We start from the raw sequence: 23,024 nt of genomic DNA, 5'->3' as shown, positions 1-23,024 counted from the left end.
CAGTATGTGAATGCAAATTTATCGAAATCGCAAGACGTTTAAGTGAAGACGTTAACCTGAAGATGAAGTAGCCAAGACTGAAATCTTAAAATGTTACTGTATCTCAAGGAACAGTAGCTGAGACTTCTTTCTCAAGATGTTGATCTTAAGGAATGGTGCATTGTTTTACACTTGCTTTTAAACTAAAGGTCTTTAAAATTGTGAACATGTTTAAAAGTCAACTTGCAAATGGAGTCACGTAGAAAATACGGCCTATTTGTAAGAAACTTCTTGAAACGCATTAAAATGATTTTGTAGTCGCTTGGCGTTATTTCGTTTTCAGTTATTATTAACTGTTATCAGACGAGAATCCTAATACAATCAATTAAATCGATATACATATATATTAATTATAATTTTGTTCAAACTGAGTTGATATCCTATTTAAGGTACATCTGATAGTATGCGTCAATGCAGTGGCCACTTTCCAGTCAGCAAAACTAGTTACTTTGTTGGTCGAGAACTTTGAGTGCTGCTTAGTATTATTTTATTTTATATTATTCTTTAATTTGTAGCTTTGTAGGCTAATTAGTAAATATCGCTCATCTTTATATATAAAAAAAGAAATATAAATGGTTAAAAAAAAATCATTGTTAGTGTCATATTATTTAAAAGTGGAACTTTTCATCTTCAGTTTATTAACTCCATTCTAGAGCTCATATTTAATTGTTCTTCAAACTTCTCGACACTTCTTAAAACAAGACTTGTTCAAAGCGCTTTGCATAGCCCTAAAATAGTAATTAGAATCATGTCTTTAACAACATTATTAAAATGCAATAACTATTTTACTGTTACATTGCCACTGACAGTGTTTGAAAATTTATTAAACCAATGTTATCGGAAGTCAATATTAATTTGTTTGTAAATATAAATTTCTGAAAGTGGCAACACTATTACACTGCAGGGTGTGTGGGTTGGTGGCGTACATGTATGTTTTTGTCAATGTGAACTCAACGTTTTCCCATGGAATGCTAATCGCTCACCTGAAGGACTGATACAAATATAATTTATATTCAAGAATCAGGGATGAAATAATGCATAGAGGAGATCCATGGCCACCAGGATCAGTCGGGTTTGGGACGGCCAACATACATGTATAGTTGAACCAAGAAACCAAAGAATACAACTTAATTTTTCATGTATTTATAAGCATGATCTTTGTATTTGTAATTAAGAAATATATGACTTTCTGAGAAACCCCTAAGAACTTACTCTATAGTTAGCTTTTTACTTGAATCTGACTACTTTTTCAAGTAGATTGCCTATACTGTAAAATTATATATATATATATATATATATATATATATATATATAGGGCAGTGACCCCAGTATTCGACCAGTACCCAGTATTCGACCAGTGTATTTAATTAATTACCATACTCGTTTAAATTGAATAGTATATAGATTTTAACAAAGTATTTTGAACATACGTGACAGGGTGAACATTCTTTCTTCCGGAAATGCAATAGCAGACAGTAACCATGTGAATGAACGTAAGTATATATTCATCGGCTATAGTGATAATATGAACGTCGGCCATTTTTATAGTATGCTATTACACCATCCAACATCCCGTGAACATTTGCAATACGTTTAATCCATTTGAAATCTTTGAAAATGTCTTTAATGTTTTTATTCATAATCAAATGGTGCTGGCAATGCAATGTGACCCGAGTCATTATAATTTTGATCACATGACCACGTGATCAAATAATGACATATGACAGAGAGGGTTGCCCCAGTATTCGACCAATAGAAAAGCATGAGGATACATTCCCAAAATAAACTCCCAAGAACCACAAATTTACTACTTTTGTGTCTTTTGGTGCTGTTTGTCAGGACGTACACAATTATGTGTTCTTTGATTTTCAGTCTAATATCATTATTTGTAAATTGAGATAGGACCAAAGAGACTGTTCATTAGAAAGTAATTGTGTGAATGTGTATATAAGCGTGCGTAAATGCATGAATATGTGTTACAGTTGTTAAAATCAACACTTTCGGATTTAGTTGTTTGATATATGCTGCATTTACTATAAAATAAACTTCAAATTTTAGTTTTATTAGTTAATTAGAAAGTGGTCGAATACTGCATACTGTTCCTTGTGGCACTCAAACCTACTCTAGTCAGCATATACCACATGAACAGAATTTGGGTCTATTCAATGAATAGCATTGCCAGCAAGTATTTACAAAGAAAAACAAATATTAGCAAATGCCAATAAAACGAACATGTTATAATCCTTTCTTTCTTTCTTTCTTTCTTAAGTGGTCGAATACTGGGGTCGTTGCCATATATATATATATATATATATATATATATATATATATATATACAGTCGAACCTGGTCTAACGGTCACCTGTACATAATGGTCACCTGCCTATAACGGCCACTATAAATCCCCCCAATGCATTTCCTTCCTTATTTGACCTGTACATAATGGTCACCTGTCCGTAACGGCCAGCGGTCACTATTTTTCACCCAAAATCACAGGTTGAACCTGCTATAACAGTCACAATATGATCGTCGTGAAGACGTTTTTTTGTTTATTTTTTGTCACTGGTTATGTCTTTACTTTTTCAATCATCTTAAAAATTATAAATTAAATGTGTTTATATGGCCATGTCTGTAGCTTTGGGTTTATTTTCCGTCAAAGTAAAGTTCCACTGTAATTCTCTGATCGTAATTGAAAAACAAATGGGCACTCAATAACTTCCGTGACACGCAGTTACTGGTGGTGTAATTCAATTGGTTCTCCGCATCCTCACTGAACAGTAGACGACTTCCCATTGGCTGTACATAATGTCATCTGAATGTATGGTCACTCTATTGAGTCTCGAGAAACAAAACAAATGAGGTGTTATGTAAGTGTCTGGTTGTTTCTAGCCAGACATGATTGGTAAATAAACATGAATTGCTGAAGGCGGCGGTCAGTAAAGATGCCCCGTATTAGGATTATTTCATGACACATGATCTTATTCAGCTGTAATCAACGGTCATATTCCACTGAAGGATTAGCGGTAACATGAAACAAACAAATGAGTTAAACATGCCATATGGATAATAACCTTCAATTAAACAAAATATCTTAGAATGCAAGTCAATGTCAATGTTTGCGAAATGTATTAACGAATCCGTTTGCATGCAAAATGCCAGTGAAAAATCGTACTGCTTTAAATGTTAGAACAGAATCGACGTTATTAACAAATCTGAGAAAGGCAATTTAAGTGCGCGAAAGATCGCTGATAATTTTTGTGTAGGACGTTCTCAGATTAATTCTATTTTAAAAAGGAAAGCTGATGTTCTGGCCAATTTTGACAATATGTATATATGTATGTATATATGTATATATGTGTATATGTATATATGTGTATATGTATATGTATATGTATATGTATGTATGTATATGTATATGTATATGTATATGTATATGTATATGTATATATATATAGATATAGATATAGATATAGATATAGATATAGATATAGATATAGATATAGATATAGATATAGATATAGATATAGATATAGATATAGATAGATATAGATATATATATATATATATATACATACATATATATATATATATATATATATATATATATACAGGCCTCGAAATTCGGTGTTAAAAGGACAGGCTATAATAGCCTTTAAAAATCTAGGAAATGAAGGGCACCAAGGCTAACCTAAAAGGCATTAAGGCTACGTTCATACATTTTCAAAGTGCACCAAGGCAGTCTTTTTTAGGAAGTCAATTTAACCAGAAAAAAACCTTTATCTGTAATCCTGTTAAATTGGTCATTTATCAATAAATCAAAGTATTGTAGTGGTGTCATTAAACAAAACAGTATTTTAATTTTTTTGTGGTGTCCTTAAAGACAACTTTGGTGGAGAGAGATTATGACGTATCTGGTCTCCTTGCACAAACACTGCTGCTATTCTATCTCATTACAGCAGGTAATGGATCAGTCCACTGGTTTCGGACCATCTGAGCAGATGGAGTATGACTGAAAGAAAATTATATTTGAATGGCTGGACAGTTATGTTAAAGTCTTAACATTAAAGAAATAAAATAAAATAATCTATAGTAAAAGTAGATATGTTAATTTTATCTATTAGTTTGTGATCCAGAGGATCACTGTAGAATACAGGTATTACGTTTCAGAATTAACCAATCAAGATTTCTATTTCAATTTTACAATCTCATTAATTAAAAAAAAAAAAAAAAAAAAACGTTTTTACAAGTTTAGACATCTTTATTATTTTGTGGAGACTACCAAGAGAATATGTGTATTACGTTTCAGAACAATACAATCAAAGCTTTAGGAAAAGGGATGAAATGTTCAGTGTTAAATTATTTGAAATACAAATAATTAAATAAATAAATGTTCAAACCAAATCATTTAGGTTTTTAAAAATTTAATCGTTATATTATTTTTGTTCTAAATTCTATATTTAACAATAATAAAAAAATCCACCCTAATTTCAACTTTTTCTCCAACAAACATGATTGTAATAACAAAGATTAACCAAGTGACCCATTTAATTATAGAATAAAAAATGTGGAGGGAAATCCCATTCTGTCATGTGACCATATCCACAAAAACGTAAACATTGTCGGAGGACACCATGGCCTATTTTCTTAAGTATGTTTTCAGCATTTATGGATTATTTTTAATGTGTGTGTGTGTGTGTGTGTGTGTGTGTGTGTGTGTGTTAAATGGAGGTTGAGGGTGTGTGTGCGTGGGGGGGGGGGGGGCAGCAGCGATGGTTTTTATACACCCCCACCCCACTTTTTGGCTCCTTCTTACGCCGTGCCCTGGACCCAATCACTGGCGTTGTTAGAGACTGGACCCAGACTAGACATGCCTGGACGTTGACTGGATATGAGCATAACTAATTTGTTTGAAATTGGAATTATTAACATGTGCTCTTATTAGGTACCACAGTAATTGGTGACACACAAGATCGCATGACAGTACGGCAACATGTGTGGCGATTAAACAGCTTTTATTACAAACTGCTAAATACTGTACTACTAGTCTGTAGGCCTATAGAGGAAAATATATTGTATTATCGTAACTCCAGTTATCTCATACATTGTAGGTTTATTTTCCAAAAACAACAACGTGCGATCTCAACAAAACAATCAAGGATTTCTCGATACCATGCACAGACTACAAGTCATCGCATTTGTTTTCTGCATGCAAAGGTGAAGGTCATTAGAAGAAGACGTGGTACAAGTTTCGTTGTTGGCTACTGCTTAGGCCTAGTACCCAGAATTTGTTAATATACACGGGTGTAGCCTCTAGGAAGATACCAAAAAGTGGGGTGGGTGGGCACACAGACACACATATAAAATTAATATATAAACCATCGATGCTGCTACAAAGTACCCCCTTCCCCACTTCCTACGCCAGTGATGTATAGGCCTATCAACTGCTGAGCATGGGTAATAATTAAATAAACGGAATATTCAAGAATAACCACAAACATTAAACAGTTCACATTTATTTCAGTGTTTCAGTTAACTGGGAAGAAATTAATTTGGGTGATTTTAGCATAGGTCCTTTCAATAAGCTAATAAACATTAAAACTATAAATCCGTCCCACAGGGAACGCCTTTTTTATTACCGTACTATGAAATTTACTGCAAGTTATTAATTTCTAAGCCGATTGTAAACTGCACACAAAATTAGTACCGTATATCTTCGCCTATAAGTCGAATTTTTTTCACCCAAAAATTATTTTATAACTTGGGGGGTCGACTTATAAGAGGGTAAAAAATTTATCCAAAAAATATTACTGTTTTGGGGATTATTTTACAAGTTTTATTGTTGAAGTATGCCATGTATTTATACTCAAATATGTTAATTTGACACATTTATTTTTTATAACCTTTTTTTTTGGCATTAGAACGGTTTTCGTTATGCGAAAAGGCGTACGATCTCACTCACATGCCAAGACAACAGTCCACTTAGTTAAATTAACAGTCATCACTAATAGTAAAAATGTAAACAATACTAACTACCTGTTGCCTGAGTTTATTTTGAAATCTGGTCACTGGCATTAATGGTTGTTCAAACAATGTTTTGGCGGTGATTAACTTCATGAATATTACTGAGATTTCCCTTAAAATAGACTGATCTCTGCAGTTCACTATCTAGAGCAATAGGGACACACATCATTTGGTACAAAAACCAGTGTACTTTCCAGAGTTATCCTCCTTACATGTATTAATATGGCGGCAAAACGTGATACTTTCAGTTTTATCGTAGTGATCTGTTGGCAGTGTTTATAAATAAAGTTGTTGTCTGTGCACAAAACCATCTGTACAGTACCATACAGTAACAGTCAAACAGCTTTCACTCTCTACTAAGGGAATATTTCGTTTTGATGCTATGTAATAATGATAGTTTGATTGGAATAGTCTGATTATATTGCGATGTACAAAACGTGAAAACCGAAGTTTGTAAAATAATTTTCTTTTGTTCAAATATTGTACATTATTGTTCTCATGTGCTGAAAATAAGAAATACTTCAATATTTATAAGTTGTTTTTCATGGGTCGACTTATAAACGGGTCAATAAAAAAAGACGTTTTCAGGGCTTGAAATTAGGGACTCGACTTATAGCCGAGATCGACTTACAGGCGAAGATATACGGTATTGTTTTGTTATTTCCAATACACTTTTATTTTCTTGTTACGTCAAACAAAACTGAAATTAATAGCAAAATTTTTTTTTTATAGAATGATGGGACAGACCTTTTTTTTTAATTTTCAAAATTTGTCATGAAGAATATCGATAACAACAGCCCAAAGTTCAGCCAGCAAACATTTGTCTAACATTCGTGAACTATTGATTGGTTCTCAACATGGCCATATGGTTTATTGTGAAGCGCATAAACCAGTCTAGCGGACGTTTTTCCACTTGGTCTGGTTGAACGCAGCTGACATTTAAATAGCTAATAATAATAATAATAAGTTTTACCTGAAATAATGAAAACATTTGGGCAATTTTTGTGTTCTTTAGTCTTCTTTTTCTTCTAGGCATGGTTTAGCCTATTTTGAATTTTTTTTAAATTGTCCCGGGATTCTTTTTCGGCTATTTACGTTTTTTTCCGTAAATGTATGACGTTAAACCTTTCGGCAATTTACGGTGGGGTTTTTTTCCGTAACGCTGTACGTTTCAACCGTAATTTATCATTTGTTACGTTCGATGTGCAATTATAATACATGACCAAGAAACTGTATACAAACACTACCGAGGAACATCGAATTCGTGCATGTTTAATGTTTTACAATAGTTAGGGTTATAAAAGTTAAAAAAAAAAAAAACATACACAAAAGGGGCACCATGGCAGGTAATGAAAAGGGCACGGTTATTCATAGCCGTAAAGTAACTGGTATTTTTTAGGCATCAGGGCAAAGGCACAAGGCAGTACGGCAAATGCTGTGGAGCCGTCGTGAATTTCGAAGCCTGTATATATATATATATATATATACATACATAGGTATGTGTGTGTGTGTATGTGTATGTGTGTATGTATATATATATGTATATATACTCTTCAAAAAAAGAAACGCAAAAGGGTACAAATGGGTTATAACTCCGAATTTTATGTTTCCTACCGGTTCATGCTTTGTGAATATAAGGTCATTGCATGTCCCAAACACATTCCCACGGTTACATTCGATAAAACGCAGCTACTGTACAATAAAGTTCCAAAATGTGAATATTCGCAAAAACGCAGCCACGTGCAAACCATGTCACCACTGCACGTGCGTTGTCTGCACGTGCAACATGAACACCGACAGTATAAAAGTGCAGGGTGTTCGCTTGCCTGGCCTCTGTATCTGGCCGACAGTTGACAATCCAGGACATGCCACGTCTCAGTGAACCGCAGAGAAACAATGCCATCGGCCGACTAGACGCAGGCGAATCCAAAACGGCCGTTGCCAGGGCATTCCAGGTGTCCCCAAGCACCATCTCCAGACTGTGGGACCGTTACCAGCAACATGGATCAACACGTGACCTCCCTAGATCCGGTCGACCACGGGTCACTACCGCCGGGCAGGACCGCTACATCCGGGTACGCCACCTTCGGGAACGATTGACTACTGCCACCTCCACAGCCGCAGCAATACCAGGTTCGCGCAGGATATCCGACCAGACCGTACGGAACCGCCTACGTGAGGTAGGAATTCGTGCCAGACGTCCAGTTCGAGGTGTCATCTTAACACCACAACACCGTCGACTACGACTGCAGTGGTGCCAGATTCATCGACAATGGCCTCAACTGCGATGGAGACAGGTGTGGTTCAGTGACGAGTCCCGATTTCTGCTCCGACGTCATGATGGAAGATGTCGCGTGTATAGGCGTCGTGGTGAACGTTATGCGGCAAACTGCGTGCAGGAAGTGGACAGATTCGGCGGGGGTAGTGTCATGGTGTGGGCAGCCATCTCACACACTGGCAGAACTGACCTGGTCCACGTGCAGGGCAACCTGAATGCACAGGGCTACATTGACCAGATCCTCCGGCCACACATCGTTCCAGTTATGGCCAACGCCAACGCAGTGTTCCAACATGACAACGCCAGGCCTCACACAGCACGTCTCACAACGGCTTTCCTACAGAACAACAACATTAATGTCCTTCCTTGGCCATCGACATCACCGGATTTGAACCCAATTGAGCATCTATGGGACGAGTTGGACCGACGCCTCCGACAGCGACAACCCCAGACCCTGCCCGAGCTGGCAGCAGCCTTGCAGGCCGAGTGGGCCACCATCCCCCGGGACGTCATCCGTACTCTGGTTGCTTCAATGGGCAGGCGGTGCCAGGCAGTTGTCAACACACGCGGAGGCCACACCCGGTATTGACTCCAGATGACCTTGACCTTGGTGGTGTGTCCTATCACTTACTCACAATGGACTAGAGTGAATTGTGAACAATCCTGCAACATTTGGTAATTATCGGACTCACCATTCAATAATTAAATCAATTCTCCAAATGTTACGACAATGTGGTTTTGCGTTTCTTCTTTTGAAGAGTATATATATATATATGTATATACAGGCCTCGAAATTCGGTGTTAAAAGGGCAGGCTATAATAGCCTTTAAAAATCTAGGAAATGAAGGGCACAAAGGCTAACCTAAAAGGCACAAAGGCTACGTTCATATATTTTCAAAGGGCACCAAGGCAGTCTTTTTTAGGAAGTCAATTTAACCAGAAAAAAACCTTTTCCGCATTTATGGATTATTTTCAATATATATATATATATGTATGTGTGTGTGTGTGTGTGTGTGTGTGTGTGTGTGTGTGTGTGTGTGTGTGTGTGTGTGTGTGTGTGTGTGTGTGTGTGTGTGTGTGTGTGTGTGCGCGTGTGTTAAATGGAGGTTGCGGGGTGTGTGCGCATGGGGGGGGGGGGGGGGTGGGGGCAGCAGCGATGATGTTTATGTCCCCCACCCCACTTTTTGGCACCTTCTTACGCCGTGCCCTGGACCCAATCAGTGGCGTTGTTAGAGACTGGACCCAGACTAGACATGCCTGGACGTTGAATGTATATGAGCATAACTAATTTGTTTGAAATTTGAATCATTAACGCGTGCTCTTATTAGGTACCACGGTAATTGGTGACACACGAGATCGCATGACAGTACGGTAACGTGTGTGGCGATTAAACGGCTTTTATTACAAACTGCTAAATATTGTAGGCCTATAGAGGAAAATATATCGTATTATCGTAACTCCAGTCATCTCATACATTGTAGGTTTATTTTCCAAAAACAACAACGTGCGATCTCAACAAAACAATCAAAGATTTCTCTATACCACATGCACAGACTACAAGTCATCGCGTTTTTTTCCGCATGCAAAGGTGAAGGTCATTTGAAGAAGACGTCGTACAATTTTCGTTGTTGGCTACTGCTTAGGCCTAGTACCCAGAATTTGTTAATATACACGGGTGTAGCCTGTAGGAAGATACCAAAAAGTGGGGTGGGTGGGCACACAGACACACGTATAAAATTAATATATAAACCATCGATGCTGCTACAAAGTACCCCCTTCCCCGCTTCCTACGCCAGTGATGTATAGGCCTATCAACTGCTGAGCATGGGTAATAATTAAATAAACGGAATAGTCAAGAATAACCACAAACATTAAACAGTTCACATTTATTTCAGTGTTTCAGTTAATTGGGAATACATTAATTTGGGTGATTTTAGCATGGGTCCGTTCAATAGGCTAATACACATTAAAACTATAAGTCCGCCCCACAGGGAACGCCTTTTTTTTTTAACTATGAAATTTACTACAGGTTATTCATTTCTAGGCCGATTGATTTGTAAATTGCACACAAAATTAGTATTGTTTTGTCATTTCCAATACACTTTTACTTTTCTTGTTACGTCAAACAAAACTGAAATTAATAGCAAGAAACTTATTTTTTTTTATAGAATGATGGGACAGACTTTTTTTTATAATTTCAAAATTTGTCATGAAGAATATCAATAACAAAAGCCCCAAGTTCAGCCAGCAAACGTTTGTTTTCGTGAACTATTTGATTGGTTCTCAACGTGGCCATTTGGTTTATTGTGAAGCGCATAAACCAGTCTAGCGGACGTTTTTCCGCTCGGTCTGGTTGAACGCAGCTGACGTTTAAATACTAGTAGCTAATAATAATAATAATAGTAATAATAATAATAATACTAATAATTTTTACCTATAATAATGAAAAAGTTTTGGCAATTTTTGTCCCTCTTCCTTCCATAGGAATGGTTTAGCCTATTTAAAAAAAAAAAATTGCCCCGGGATTCTTTTTCGGCTATTTACGGTTTTTTTTCCGTAAATGTACGACGTTAAAACTTTCGGCAAGTTACGGTGGGTACGTTTCAACCGTAATTTATCATTTGTTATGTTCGATGTGCAATTATAATACATGACCAAGAAACTGTATACAAACACTACCGAGGAACATCGAATTCGTGCATGTTTAATGTTTTAAAATAAAAGTTAGGGTTATACAAGTTTTAAAAAACCACACATACACAAAAGGGGCACCACGGCAGGTAATTAATAGGGCACGGTTATTCATAGCCATAAAGTAACTGGTATTTTTGAGGCATCACGGCAAAGGCACACGGCAGTACGGCAAATGCCGTGGAGCCGTCGTGAATTTCGAAGCCTGTATATATATATGTATAACAAAATTACATTAAAAATAATAATAATAATAAAACTACTACCAACAGTTCAGTTATTTAATAATGACATGTTTCGGCATATTGCCTTTTTCAAATTAACAATAAGATGACGTAACGTCATCCTGACGTCATTCTCATCATGACGTCATTGAGACAAACAGATTATTTTTTATACACTCTCATTTCCATTATTGTAATATTGCTTTATCAATTTGTACAGGATCTGCGTAGATACAACAGTAGTCTAAAAACAGCAGGTTAATGCATTGAAAAGTAGCCGTCAAAACAGACATTAGACCACTAACTGAACATACTGAAGTTTTAAAGAACAATGTCACATTTTAAATAGAAAAAGGTAATAATAAGTGTATAAATGCATTTTATAGCAATTTTATTAAATTACTATAAAGACAAGATTATTTAATTAATTATGGAACATGGAAACACAAAGTAATGTCACTGTACTGCATTTGATATTTATTTATATATGTATATATATATATATATATATATATATATTTATTAAAGGTGCTGACCCTATTTTCAACCCGCGAAAAACACCATGTTTAGTTAATTATTAATCTACAAACCTGCAACACAAATTTAGATAAGGGTAAGAGAAGCTACAGTTTGTGATGTTTAAACAGGGAAATACCATCTTAAAAAAAACCTAGAGCCTGTCTCGATAACCATTACTTTTAGAATGATAAAAAATGCATTTTGGGGTACTGCAAAAAAATGGATGACCAGAACAATAAAATGTAAGTACTTCTGATTTAAATTATCAAAAACAACCTTAATAGTGAAAATTATGTCAGTGTTTAAAAACTAGGGTCTGTCACTTTAAGCTAAATAATTAGTCTGTCACATACATTCCTGCACGATCGACACCAATTTATCAAAGTTTGCTATTTTATTATAAATTTAATATTGAATTCATACATTAACACTTTTGCAAATTGCATGTCACTGTCTGTTGCATATAACTTTAAACATACAAAAATGAAAGAAGGAAGTTAAGAATAAAATATTTAGCTCAATGGTTATGTTATGATGAAATTTTCCTATGTTCAAGGGCCATAACTTTTGTGAAAAATGGGTGAATCGCCATGAAAGTCAAAATTAATCTGTAACAGAAAAAGCAATACACACAATTTCAGTTCACTATCTTGAGACACTGCAAACAAAATCAAAGTTTCGTATCTATTAAGTTCAAGGGCCATAACTATTACAAAAATGAGTAAATTGTCATGAAAATCAAACTTGATCCAGCCTCGGAGATGTCGTGGTTAAATCATCGGACATACGGCTGGCTGGTAGGTACTAGGTTCGTAGCCTGGTACTGGATCCCACCCAGAGCGAGTTTTAACGACTCAATGGGTAGGTGTAAGACCACTACACCCTCTTCTCTCTCACTAACAAACTAACCACTAACCCACTGTCCTGGACAGACCGCCCAAACAGCTGAGGTGTGTGTCCAGGACGGCATGCTTGAACAGCAAAATTATCACACTTGCAGTGTTTCTGCGAGAAAGAAATTTTTGGGTATGGCGCTATGGAATTGAATGCAACCACAGTCAACAGGGGTATGGGGGGCCTCCTCCACAAAGAAAATGGGTTACATTTAGGGTTAGGCTTAAGAAAGTCATTAATTTTGTAAAAATGTTAAATTAAAAATAAAAAAAATTGGGTATGATGCCATACCCATTTGACCCTCTGGCAGAAACCCTGACTTGCCAACCAATTACTTCAATGCCAATACAGTGAGCTTTTCTAACAACTAATTCTGCTTGTTTTAGAGAGAGAAAAAATGCTGTCCTACCTCACAATAACGCTTGTAGGCTCTATAAACAATATTTGGTTTTGATGTTTGTTGCTTGTCCTCTCCAGATAAAGACATTGCTACCCTGAAATACAAACAATATTTAACAATAATATATGTAGTGTACATGAAGTCCAATATTACCCCAGTAGAGGTACAAACATGAAAACAATAATTATTTTTCACTCGCCCGTGTAACATTTAACAAGCTGCTTTGATGTCATAACAAAAATATAGCTGAATTTTGCATATTCTGGGTTTGAATCCGATGATGGCATTATGGCAATTGCGGTCATGTCCCCTAGCTTTGCAGTAAATCTCTCTCAATTTCACTGCTACCAACGGCAATGTATTGCCGTCAATAATAATAAATCAGATCGTAGTTGGTTTTGAATGTTGTTGGAAAACTACATTTATTTATGTTGTCCTGGAAAGGTACATGAATTTGCCATGAAAAATAATTAAATGTAATGAATATTATGGCTTCAATTGTGTTACGTTATAGGTTTCGGAAATGCCAACATTTTATTTCTTAAAAAGATATGCCCCCATCTGGACTTTGAGTTAACATTTTCAGTTTCATTTTATAAATAATTAAAAAAGCAAATATATGTATGTATACAATGGCATAATTGCCATTAGTAGTTATCTGTGGGAATGCCTACATTTTACGAGTTTTCATGATTAGGCATATCATAAAATATTGTTTGTTTCTGGTTACCCGACCGACCTAATTTGAACCTGCCGACCATAAAACTTTTTTTGTATATCCAAAAATGTTTTTTTTAATATAACGATTTCCACGAAAACATTCCAAAACTATCACAAGCACTAATTTGGTGTCATTTAGGGGATACTGTGTTTTCCGATTTGCAGACGTATATCGGCGGTTTTGACTCCCAGTTATTGTAGACAGAAATCTGTGTTATAATATATTGCAGTGAAAATATTGCAACCGAGATATGTTTTGACTATAATTCTAATTGTTAAAAGTAGCAAACACATTCAGGGTTCATACACTTTATCAGTAACAAAATTCCATGACTTTTCATGACTTTCCATGACTGTTTAAAGGCATTTTCCATGACCTTTTTTTAAGATTTGTTTTACAATCCTCGACTATATCTATAGGTATTTTACTGTATTAGGACACTCTAATTTGATTTGTTGGTTTACAGGCAATCTTTTTCAAAATGGCAGAATGGAGGAAATAAAAATAAAAATGACTTTCAGATTGTTTTTAGTGGGATTCTCTCAAAACCACAGATAAGGGAATAAAAAAACCTTAAAATTACAAAACTTAATTATTTATTGATACACATGCGCAATATTTAAACAATATATGTTTGTGTAACTGTTTCATGCATTCATTCTGATATCAAATGTATCCATTTTTTCCCCAGTAAAAATAGTAATTTGAACCTTCTGAGTACTGCTGCAACTGCAGGTGAGATATCTCAACTAAGTTCATAATTAAAAAAGTATAGAATTAATTTTAACTCGATTATAAATAGAACCTTTTTTGTACTATTTATACCATTTGATATTTTAGATATTAATTATATATTTTGTATTAATAATAAAGATTATTATACACATTATTTTCTCCCCCAATTTTTTTTTTAAAATAAAATAAAAATATTAAAAAAATAATAATAAAAACAAAACAAAGGGGGAAATTGTTCTTGGCACTTTAATTTAAATGCAGATCGTATTAATTTTAAGGTCAAGGTTAATGATTAACTTGCAAGTTTTTGCTAGCAGGCTATTATTAAAATATACATTTGTGATTCACATGCATCAAGTGACTTCAGTAAAGTAAATAATGTTGCTACTTTATGATGCAAAGCATATAAAAGTTATGCTGATCCTTTGTACTACGAAAATGATTACCGTGTTTTCCGGCATATAAGCCGCTACTTTTTTACTGTGAATTGCAAGGTGCGGTTTATAAAACGGTGCGGTTTATTTATGAATTTTACGTAACCGCTGTGCATATAAACCAGAACTCTTTTTTTTTTCATTCTCATAATAATAATATACAATGTAGCATACCAAATGACTGGGACTGAAGTATTACAATGGAATGACTCTTTATTAATAGTCTAGTCAGGCTAGAAATGATACATCACTCCAGCTTGACCCGACCTCGTTTGAATATGTAATTTTTGCACACGGCACGCTAGTTAGGTTACAGAGAACCGCGTGTTTTGCAATCCAGTGAGTAGATCTACTAGTAATTTTTACTTGTGCCCTTTTTTTGTGGTTCACGCTTTGTAATCATACTGGGACAAATAAAATATTATCATGTATATTTTTTTCTTTGCAACTAATGCAAGATTACGAAATTAGCATTATCAAGTTCTTGTTCATATTTTCGTAAAAATAGTGGGGTTTGTCAACGGTGTTTTGTTTACGAAACTTTCCCATTAGGTGAAATGAAACTGAAAGCAACACAATCAACAATTATTTATTGTTTGAATTTAAGGGAGAATGGATCTCTTTATTATTATTAAATACAAACAATAATTAACTGTAATTAAGATTGTGGCTTTATTTTAACTGCGGCTTATTTAAAGGTGCGGTTTATGTACGAACAAAGGTCGGAACTTGGTCTAAAAACAAGGGGCGCGGTTTATACACCAGTGTGTGTAATAAGCCGGAAAATACGGTAAAGCTTGAGGTATTTTCATTAGTCACCTAATATCGTATAGATCATTTTTCATGGAAAATTAACATTTATCTAAATACACATGTACTTATACTTTTGTTTGCTACTTAAATTTAAAACTTATGATTAGTTTTAAAATATATGTAGTGAAAAATGTATTTAGTTAGATTTTCTTTTTCCATGACGTTCCATGACCAATATCAAAATTCCATGACTTTCCAGGCATGGATGACATTTACAAATTCCATGACCCGTATGAACCGACATTCCATTAAGTTCATTTTATTGTATGATGCTGTTAATTTTGCATTGGTAAAGCCGTGGACAGGAGGGCTCCAGAGACTTCATCTAAGTTGTTTCATCTTAAACCATTCCTATGTAAACTTTAGTAAGTCTGTTTTTCACAACTATTAATATACCATCCAATACAAAAAATGTATACGTTAGTCTGCAGTTTGACATCTCATACAAAGCTACTGATGACGCTCATGACAACTGTTGGTCATGCCCCTCAAACCATTAAATAGCATGGATACAGTCTAATTTGGCAAGGGACGTTACTCTTGATACACATGTGCATTTGGAATGAGAAATAGGTCTATTGGAGGTCTAGTTGCATTTGAGAAGAGACAGTTAAGTTTTTTCCCTCAACTATCCCTACTGGTGACCATGATTTCCATGTTAACCATATTATTGGCGAACTAAAAGATTGTCAATATAATAGTATTCAAGGCTTGAAATTTATTTTGTTGATTGGGAAGCAATCTTTGCTTCTCAAATTTTAATTGGGAGGCAAATGTTTGAAATTAAAAAGCAGTTCTAGAGCACAGGTATTGCTATCATTTTACACTTATTTTATTAAATCTATACAAAATAAAGAATCCAAACAAATTATGTACATTGTACCTGTTTTATAGGTTTATTACCCTGACCCTGAGACAGTGACTAGAGGGGATGATTTTTCCGTTTCAGATTTTACCACATTCCATTTCACATTTTTGCAAATTCCGTTTTTTTCCGTTTATTGTGTTCAGTTAGAGTCATGTTTTATTGTTATAAACTATATAAATTTAATTTATTGTTCCAGCTCTGAGCTGGTTTGCTATTGCTATTTTTTTAAATACCTGTAGACATTTTTGTTAAAACAAACTTTAAAAAAGAAGAAGTTAAGTAATGTTTACTTGCTACTATTACACGCACTGGTGTATAAACTGCACCTTTAAATAAGCCATAGTTAAAACAAAGCCACAAACGTAATTGCGGTCAATTATTGTTTGTATTTAATAATAATAAAGAGATCCATTCTCCCTTAAATTCAAACAATAAATAATTGTTGATTGTGTGGCTTTCAGTTTCATTTCATCTAATGGATTATGGGTAAGTTTCATTTATAAACAAAACACACCATTGACAAACCCCGCTATTTTCACGAAAATATGAACAACAATTTTGGTAATGCATTGTTTGTTATCTTACATTAGTTGCCAAAAAATATATATATAAATAAATACATGATAACATTTTATTTGTTCCAGTCTGATTAAGAATTACTAGTAGCCTACTCGCTCGATTACATATGTATGTTTCTCTGTAACCTAACTAGCGTGCCGTGTGCACAAATTACATATTCAAACGATGTCGGGTCAAGCTGGATATAGGGCAGTGATAGTGAACCAAAACTAAGAACTGTCCTGTCGATCGTTTAAAGTTTCCACATTATTTTATAACTGTTAAAAAATAAAAAAACATTGCCTAGAATTGTATATTCAGAGCCGGTTTAAGGATCCGCAGGGCCTGTAGCACAAATAACAGTGGGGCCCAATTCCCAAGATATATATTTTGCAAAATGACCTGGGGAAAGTGTACACAATGCCTCACCGCGGGACCCCCTGAAGCATAGCACGTGCTACATGTGCTACTATAATAAACCAGTGAGAAGAAAAGTAAAATGCTATTTTTGTGTGCAATTTAGAAAACAATCGGTTCAGAAATAAATAATGTGTAGTAAATTCCGTAGCATGAAAAAAAGGCGTCCCCTGTGGGACGGACTATAAATGTGAAATGCTTCCGTACAGATAACGAATATGCCCGAAGTTTTACGAAATTACGTTTTGCAACGAAAGCATCTTGTAAATTGGTTATGCTTATGAATCGTAATAACCATTATTGAAAATATCGAAATTGAACGTACTAGAAATCTTATTATATAATCAACATTCTAAAATTGTATCAGTACATGTTTATTTTTATATTTCAAGTTAAATTTCACTGTGTAAAGTGACACGGGTAAACAGTCACCTGCTTTGTGGCAAGCTTACGGCAATTAAGCGTTACTTCCGAGAATGAACAGTTCTGAAAGTGTTTAGGCATACTGTGCACTCCATGAAAGTTCGCATACAAAAATACTATGCGTATATTATCAATATTGAATCTTACAACTACCAAAAACATTTATTATGGTGCTTGAACCAGAAATACACCTTTTGAAGGTTTTTTTTTTTTTAAATCACGAATTCCGTTTCAGTTGCCAAATTCTGCGATTCCGTCCGTTTTTCCATGATCGCGGAAAATCATCCCCTCTAAGTGACAGATTATTCACATTGTTAAACTGAATGACCACTCCATCACTCGCTGTCGCTGAACTCTTAATTTGAACAACCGTAATCAGCTGATGTGATGTGATACGAACCATTAAGGCACAACAAAGTATGTTACACTACGACAAAATGTAAACACACGTTTCTGAACATTTGTTGGCCGCCATTTTGTTTTTATTGCTCGGCTCGGTTCGATTTTATTTGGTTGGGTAAATTCCTAGGATGCGTTCAATTGAGTGCTTGCCTGTAAATCGATGCAACAGTTCACGCAAGCACTTTATATAAATTAATCAATTACACTTCATCTTTTCACCAAACATTGAAGACGGGAGTACCGAATTCTTAAAAGTAAATATGACTTTTGTTAAGCTATGTATACTAGAGTAGATAAAGTACAGTTCCTTTAGGATAAGGGGAACTGGCCCAAACTTTATCTACATTCTTTCCTCTTTTTATATATTTTTTTTTTACATTACAAATTCCACTCATTTTAATTACAAATTTCACTCAACCTTTTTATTTTCACTTGCAAATGGTGGGCCTATGCAGTAGAATACATCACTACTTATTATACCAAAATCATGTCTGGGATTTAGGTTTTATTAATTGCAATTTATGAGCAACAATACCTCTTCTTTTCTTTTTTATCACAGAACTTTTATTAGCATTTTACAAAACAAATATGGACAAAAAATTTAATATTAAAGCTATTTGACCAAATTAATACATCAAAGTTTATTTTTATAAATAATTCATTCTGTATATATATTTGCCTATATTTTTTCCTAAAAGGTTCTCTTATGCATACTCGAACCCATAAACTGATCTGCTGGCAGGGTCATGGATTTTTTAAAATTAAAGTGACCACAAATAAAATTCATTCTTCCTGTGTTATTAAATTCCTGACATTCGTGATATGTGTTTTGATATCTCCCCCTGCCCCCTTTGTTCAACGTGCATGTGAATTATAGTTCTTATTAATTAATTTGAATACATATTTTATAATCAATTAAAAATAAATTAAGAGGAGTCCGGCGATTTCGCCACCGGTCGATCTCGCCACGGGCGAGATAGCCGTAAATTCCATATACTGCCGGGCGAAATCGCCGTACTCTATATACATATAAGCAGACGGGAATGTCACTGTTTATTACAATAAATTGGTTATTATAATAATATTTAATTAATGTTTTGGGTTTGATACTGTTCTTTATTCCCAAGCTTTTGTTTTTTCTGTCATTGCTTTTGTTCAGTTTACTCCATATCAGCAAGGTTGGGCGAGATCGCCGACGTTTTGTGTACCATTTCATTGTACACTTACTTATTGTTTGAGAACATATTAATGTAACAAATTAATAAAATTCAAACTGAAACTCCATCTGTCTGTTTTCTGTCTTCCATTCTGTTTACAACAAAGTTAGCCCGACTGACAGTACTTTAAGCTTATTATTATTCAGTGCATGTTTTGGGTTTGATATTGGTTTCTCAAAAAGTTGGGCGGAGTAAACAGAAACAAAAAATAATAATATATAAACATCCACACAATGAGTTTATAAGGTAATTAATGTTAGTAATACAGTCAAATCCACTTAATTGGATGTCGGATTATTGAATATTTCGGATATTTGAATATGTTTGTCCTGCACGGAACCATTTGCCATTATGACAATACAAAATCCAACGGTTAATTGGATGTGTTTTTTAACGTGTTTTCGGATATTTGAATATAAAATTATCCTTGCCGAATGGCAATTGCACGTAAAACATAGGAAAGTTTGTGTTACTTGATGTGTTTTTTTTTAATTTATGATCGTACGTAATACCATACTATCGTACATGCAAAAATGAATACTTTTAATTTTATTTAATTTCATTGTTTAAAAAAAGGAAAAAGACTTACAACAAACTTGTTTTCTTGTTTCTTAAATTATTTTTTCGGATGACTCGTTATTAATCAATACATTTCCTAATTACATCGTAATTAATCCATGAACTCTGAGATTCATCTCAAATGTGACCCAATGGCCGAGACAATGCAGGACAATCAAGGATCAAAGTCGGTCATTCCCACCTTGTTGGCGGCCATGTGCGTTTCGTAAGCAGGCATCCCTTAATCTCATGTCGGCCACTTTTGAAGCAGTGTATGTTTAATCCATAAATAAACACTTGTCAGATATTTTTCTCTATGAATTGTCGGTGACAGTAACAAACAAAAGCCGTTTGCTACTAGTGTTATTTTTAGCGGGATCTTTTTGATCACGTGATTTTTCCTCTGCAGCTCACAATGTGAGGCCCCATTTGGGGTGACCGATTATGGTGATTATTGTTTAAATTGTTAAATGCCGACAAAAGGTAAGTTGTAGGAGATTTTCTTAGCAAGTTGGATTAATCATCTTTTGGCTATAAATATTGACAAGAACTCTTTTTTTTCACAATGTCAACATGGCAAATAAACGGAAAGGAAACGATTTATCTTTGGCTCAGAAATACGACGAGATATGTGCCCAGTATCTAGCCAATGCTAACCCAGAACGAAAAAGACAGAGAACAGGAAAAGCAGCCAATGTGGAGAAGGCCTTATCAGAATGGTTTTCCGTCGCCAGACAAAAAGACATTCCAATATCGGGCCCAATATTAGCGTTTGTGTTTGTGTTTTTCCTTCTGTTACATTGAATAACGGCCTTTCACTTATTTGACTTTGGCCAGTCTAGTTTACCTGTCAAATCAGTTACAAATGCACACAGATAATAGTCAGATAGACGTCCTGGTAAAATACAGAACATGGAAATGACTACTTATTCAAGATTATATTGGGTGGTTGGGGTGGGGTCTTGTTGCACTTGATTTACAAATGTACAAAGAAGTTAATAATGGCCATTTAATTATCAAGAAGTTAATAACGGCCTTTTAATTATTTGACTGTGGCCAGTCTAATTGAGCTTCCGGTGGTTTTATCTGGGTCATTAGATGTTTAGTCACTTCTGCTTCTAGGCGTACAAACGGCATTAACTGTTGTCTCTTGTATTTATCAAGTTTATAGACAAACTTGATAATGGCAACAGAGTCACAATATGGAACTTGGAATCGGTATTTTATTAACACAAAATACTTACCGGTTTTTGACGAAAATTCCACATGTCATGAGGCCCAAATTGGGAGAATCGTAATTAGGGTTTGCATAAATCAACGAGGTCTTAATTGGGTATATCGTATGTCGAAACTGTACCTTCGGTTTATTGAATATGCCGCTTATTTGAATATATTTTTGTTGCACGAGGCACATCCAAATAAGCGGATTTGACTGTATAAACATTTTAAATTTAAATAATAAAATTCCTCTTTAGTTAGATATATATAGTACGGCGATTTCGCCCAGCAGTATATGGAATTTACGGCGATTTCGCCCGGTGGCGAGATCGCCCTACTTCAATTAAGACATTCCCCTCCCTAAACTCTAAGTTCTTAATGTATATTTCACAAAATTATTTATATTTTGTCCAATGTGCTGAGAATGTATTAAAATTACCTGGTAATGACCTCCGTTTAAGATCTGTTTGGTTCCATTTTGAATTTAATTGATATTTATATGTCTGTTTTTTTCAGAATACCTGAATTTGGCAGTAATCTTTGGATCCTGATGAAAGATAACTGAACCAAACGAAAATTTGGCTTCACCCTTTATATAGAATAGCTGTCATATTTGTACCATTATATTAAATAAATGTATCAATCATTCAATGTACTTCTTTATATCAAGGAAGAATGTTTATTAAATAGTAAAATACCACAAAAAATGCATAGCAGTCCAAAAGTTTTACCCGACTATTTCTGAATATATAAACAGAATTTTAGTTCAGTAAACGGAAAAGACATTTTATAAGCGGAATTGGCAATTTTCATAAGCGGAATTGGCAATTTTTATAAGCGGAAAATCAACACCCCTAGTTATGGACTAAATGAGTAAATAAGAAACAAAAAGACGCCATGTTGGATTTCCTGATACCGGTTACTAACTTTCATTACCAGTTATCCACCAAACACATCTTTAATAATAATAAAAAAATACCTTGCGTTTCACTCAATTCCTGGAATAAGGCGATATTAATGAACGTTGATTAAAGAGAAAATGACTTAAATTAAACGAATATCGAGTCATTTAGCCACGTTGCATGTCCGATCAGACAATCATTTTATTTCCGGTGTGTCGTGTTAAATATGTTAGAGTTATGCCCCTTATGTTCTGACATTGGGTGTCTCTCACTACATTTTTTTTTCTTTTCTAGCGATAAACACGTGTTTATGAATTACAGTACACATTGACATGGTCCAGAACTAGACTAATACAATGTTTATAACTATCATTAAGTCTTATTTGAATACTATTTAAAGAAGATATTAGTTAAAGACAATGGGCCGATTTCTTATGTTTGTCTCGTACATAGGAACACAGTACAGGTTAGGTCAGATAAGTCTTCTATTATAGTCCGATAATCTATGTATCTACGCTATCTGCAATTAGTCAGTCAAACATTTCACACATACGCTGGAGGTTCAAACACGTTTGTCTGGGGCACATTCTCCGAATTTCCCGGCGGATGTGTCGGGGTGGGGTAGGGGGTAATAAGGGTATTAAAAACTATGGAAATGAGTCTCCACTATTTGCGGTCGTGCTGAAGTTAGCT

The 23,024-nt window shown here is 34.8% G+C and overlaps 1 protein-coding gene across 1 annotated transcript in view; it reads right to left on the bottom strand.

Annotated features, from left to right (window-relative positions):
• Positions 1–22,543, bottom strand: part of LOC121389656 (protein RER1-like) — a 49,830-nt gene extending 27,287 nt beyond the window's left edge. Inside the window, exons 1-2 of the mRNA XM_041521304.1 lie at positions 22,409–22,543; positions 13,075–13,159 (exon numbers count right to left, since the gene is read on the bottom strand). Coding sequence (XP_041377238.1) covers positions 13,075–13,152 — 78 coding nt within the window. The 5' untranslated portion in view covers positions 13,153–13,159; positions 22,409–22,543. The remainder of the gene's footprint in view (positions 1–13,074; positions 13,160–22,408) is intronic.
• Positions 22,544–23,024: the final 481 nt, after the last annotated feature.

The sequence above is a fragment of the Gigantopelta aegis genome, chromosome 15 (genome assembly GCF_016097555.1).
Source record: "Gigantopelta aegis isolate Gae_Host chromosome 15, Gae_host_genome, whole genome shotgun sequence".
In the NCBI taxonomy this organism is placed as follows: domain Eukaryota; kingdom Metazoa; phylum Mollusca; class Gastropoda; order Neomphalida; family Peltospiridae; genus Gigantopelta; species Gigantopelta aegis.
Note: the sequence above shows the minus strand (reverse complement) of the source record. Positions and strands in the feature narration are given on the sequence as shown.